Source organism: Ailuropoda melanoleuca, unplaced genomic scaffold (genome assembly GCF_002007445.2).
Source record: "Ailuropoda melanoleuca isolate Jingjing unplaced genomic scaffold, ASM200744v2 unplaced-scaffold7096, whole genome shotgun sequence".
Lineage (NCBI taxonomy): Eukaryota > Metazoa > Chordata > Mammalia > Carnivora > Ursidae > Ailuropoda > Ailuropoda melanoleuca.
The window spans coordinates 1-2,887 of record NW_023246014.1 but is presented as its reverse complement, the minus strand read 5'-3'; the positions used below and the strand labels follow the sequence as shown (position 1 = coordinate 2,887).

The following is a 2,887-nucleotide window of genomic DNA, read 5'->3' as shown; positions in this document are numbered from 1 at the left end:
GGGGGCGGGGCGGGCGGCCTGGGGCTGGGCTGGGGGAGGCTGCCTGTGATGGCCCCTGACTTGGGGGCCCCTGGGGATGCAAGGAGGGGTCCTGGTGAAAAGGGAAAGTCCCAGGCTGGCCGACTTCTTTCTGATATTCGAGTACCTTAGAGTCTGACTCTTCCAGAAGCCTCTGGGCCTCCAGGGCACAAGGTATAGGGGTACCCCTCTTCCTCCACTGTCAACTGAGAATTGGACAAGTCCCAAGGAGCCAGGTCCCCACACTGTCCCACTCGAGCAGCTGAGAGGAAAAACAGATAACGCCCATCTTCCCCAAAAGACCTGAGTCAAGGCCTACCATACCAGGGCAGGGGTGGGTGTGAACAGAAACCAGTGACAACACCTCCTGCCACCACCAGCCCAAGCTCCTCTAGGGGTTGTCAGGGTGGGCCCTGGGTCGCCCAGAAGTCCCAGAGGGAGGACAAGGAGTGGGCTGAGGCTTCTCTGGGCTGTGAGGGGGAAGAGGGATTGGCAGAGCTGTCGGGCCTGCTGGGCAGGAGGCATGCACACACACCCAGGGCCTCTGATTCAGAGAAGGTTTTCGGGGGCGGCGGGAATGACACAGAGGCTGGTGGTGTACCCTGCCGGGAAGGGCTCCTGCAAATGCACAATTTACCTGCCTGGGCTTCCCTCACCTACACCGTTTGGCAAAAGTCCTTCATGCTGACTCTGGGCACCTTATCCCAGACTCTCCATCCTAAATGCTGTTAACTAGATTGAGGGTCAACTGAGGAAGGTGACAGATGTGAATATTTCCTGGGCCTGAGATAGACAGTGTCAGTGACAAGGCAGGATAAGCCAGGTGTCAATTCTCAGGCATGGAACCTACTACCCTCAGCCCACACAGCCCAGGCTGGAGACACGTCTGCCCCATTTGTCTGGCCCCCATGGACTGGCCAAAACCGGAAAGAAGCAGTATGTCTGGTAGATGGGCATCTGGGGCAGGGGGGGTTGACAGCTTGAGGGAGTAGGTAGGGGATGGTTGGCTTTTGGGGTGCGCAGAAGGGCAAGGGTGAGGGGGGCAGCTACCTCTGCTGAAGATGGGACTCTCGTAGGGGATCTTGTTGCGGGTCTCCAGACTAGAGCAGTTCCAGCGCTGGTCCCGGAACTGGTGCTGGCACTCGTGGATGGCGATCTGGATGCCCTGGATGGCTGAGGCAGCCACGTCAGGGTGGCGCACACACACTTCCATCTGCCTCCTGCTCAGGCCCGGCAATGTCAGGCACACCGTGTTGGCATTGAGCACGGGCTCCGGGGGGAGGCGGAGGCCCAGAATGTCGTTGGGTGCAGACCTGCAGGCAGCGGGGGTGGGTGTGGGTGAGTGTTTTGGGGAGCTGGGAGGGCCCCACTTGGCAATTTACATTTTGTCCCAAAGGCCATAATCCCTCTGTTCCAACCTCTGCTTCTAAAAGTTGGGCCTATAGGTAGAGTCCTAGAGCATTCTCCTGTCCTCTGTCCTCTCATCATCGCTTCCTCCAGCACCACCTGTCCAGCTGCACACCCACACAAGCTAATGTGTAAATGCACACACATCCAAAATGCCTGTGCACAAGTATTTCATAAGTACACGCTGAGCATAGATGTTCACATATGTAGTGTTCCCCAGGAGACCACTCCCAACGCCTGTTTCAGATGGTCACATTCGCACAGACACACTTCTGCACACATGGAGGGGGCCACACAGACCCAGGAACACTTACACACATACACACCTCAGACATAGTTACACACAGACACACAGACACTCACAAGCATGTACATGTGCGCGTGTTAACGTGTAATGTATATTGATCCGTGAGCTCTCAGTTCACACACATGTGCACACACAGACTGCTGTTTACAACATAACTTGCAGGGTTCACAAAATCACACACACACACACACACACACACACACACACACGCACTGAGAACCCTTCCAGCTGCAGTCTCAGTGACCCCACCTGAGCTACTCCCTGCCAGCACCCCCCCCCACCCCTGCCCCTGCCTGGGAGTGATCTCTAATGTGAAGCAAGGCAGTTTGAGCTTTCTCCTGGGGGGGGTGCATTTCCCCCGCCTGGCATGGACTCCAGGTTGGCACTTGTTTCCCCACACACATACACACACCTCCTCTTCTAGTAGCCTTCACTTTCCTGGGCACTGCCTTGTCTCCCTGGACTGCCCAGATTCTGTCACCAGTTCAGCCCCCTCCTATGAGGGCAGTGTCTTTCATTGGGTAGCAGCACTTTCCTGCGACACTGTCCCTCCCTCCTTCCAGGGTCCCCTGCCCCAGCAGGAGCGCCAGAGGCCCCCGTGGCTGGGGGTCCCAGCTCTCCAGGAGGGCGGGGCATAAGGTGAGGGCTCACCTGGGCACGGAGGCAGCCAGCAGCAGTAGGAAGAACAGGAGCGCGCAGAGCGCGGGCCGCGGCTGGGGCCGAGGTCGGAGCCGCAGCCAGGGGCAAGGGTGGGTGCTGCCCATGGCGCGCGGGCCGTCACGGGCCAGGAGTGGGGGGCTCACAGCCCGGCGGGACCGGCGAGCCAGGGGCGACGGCGCATGATCCGCGGGGGTCGGGGCGGCTGCGACACACAGCTCCGACTCGGGTCACGGCTCCAGGAGCAGACGGTGCCCGCCTCCCCGCTCCATGGGGCAGCGCCCCCGGGCACCGCCCTCGGGGTGGGGGGGCGGGCGGGCGCACCGGGCACCTCCTGGCACAGGGGTCCAGGGAATTTCCCGAGGCCCCCCTGCGACAACTCCTGGTGCCTCTCGAGGTTAGGGGGGGCCCGGAGGTGCTGCGGGCTGGGGACGAGAGGCTGGGGTGCCGGGGAGCCCCCCAGAGCAGCGCCGCGAGCCTGCGCTTCCGAGGGCGTGC

The 2,887-nt window shown here is 60.8% G+C and overlaps 1 protein-coding gene across 2 annotated transcripts; it reads right to left on the bottom strand.

The window, feature by feature from the left end:
- Positions 1–37: 37 nt before the first annotated feature.
- Positions 38–2,835, bottom strand: LOC100467643 (protein Wnt-10a). 2 transcript variants are annotated; one of them, XM_034653019.1, is made up of 3 exons: positions 2,384–2,835; positions 1,069–1,331; positions 38–280 (listed from the first exon to the last, which is right to left on the bottom strand). In XM_034653019.1, the coding sequence occupies exons 1-3, from the start codon at positions 2,494–2,496 to the stop codon at positions 147–149; spliced, it is 510 nt and encodes a 169-aa protein (XP_034508910.1). In that variant the 5' UTR covers positions 2,497–2,835; the 3' UTR covers positions 38–146. The 2 variants fall into 2 exon arrangements, with proteins under 2 accessions (XP_034508910.1, XP_034508909.1); XM_034653018.1 differs by having other exon boundaries at positions 38–1,331.
- Positions 2,836–2,887: the final 52 nt, after the last annotated feature.

Coding starts and splice junctions, on each gene's coding strand:
- LOC100467643 (XM_034653018.1), bottom strand. CDS start 2,496: ATGGGCAGCACCCACCCTTGCCCCTGGCTGCGGCTCCGACCTCGGCCC. Junction 1,332..2,383: donor CTGGCTGCCTCCGTGCCCAG/GTGAGCCCTCAC, acceptor CGCTGCCTGCAG/GTCTGCACCCAACGACATTC.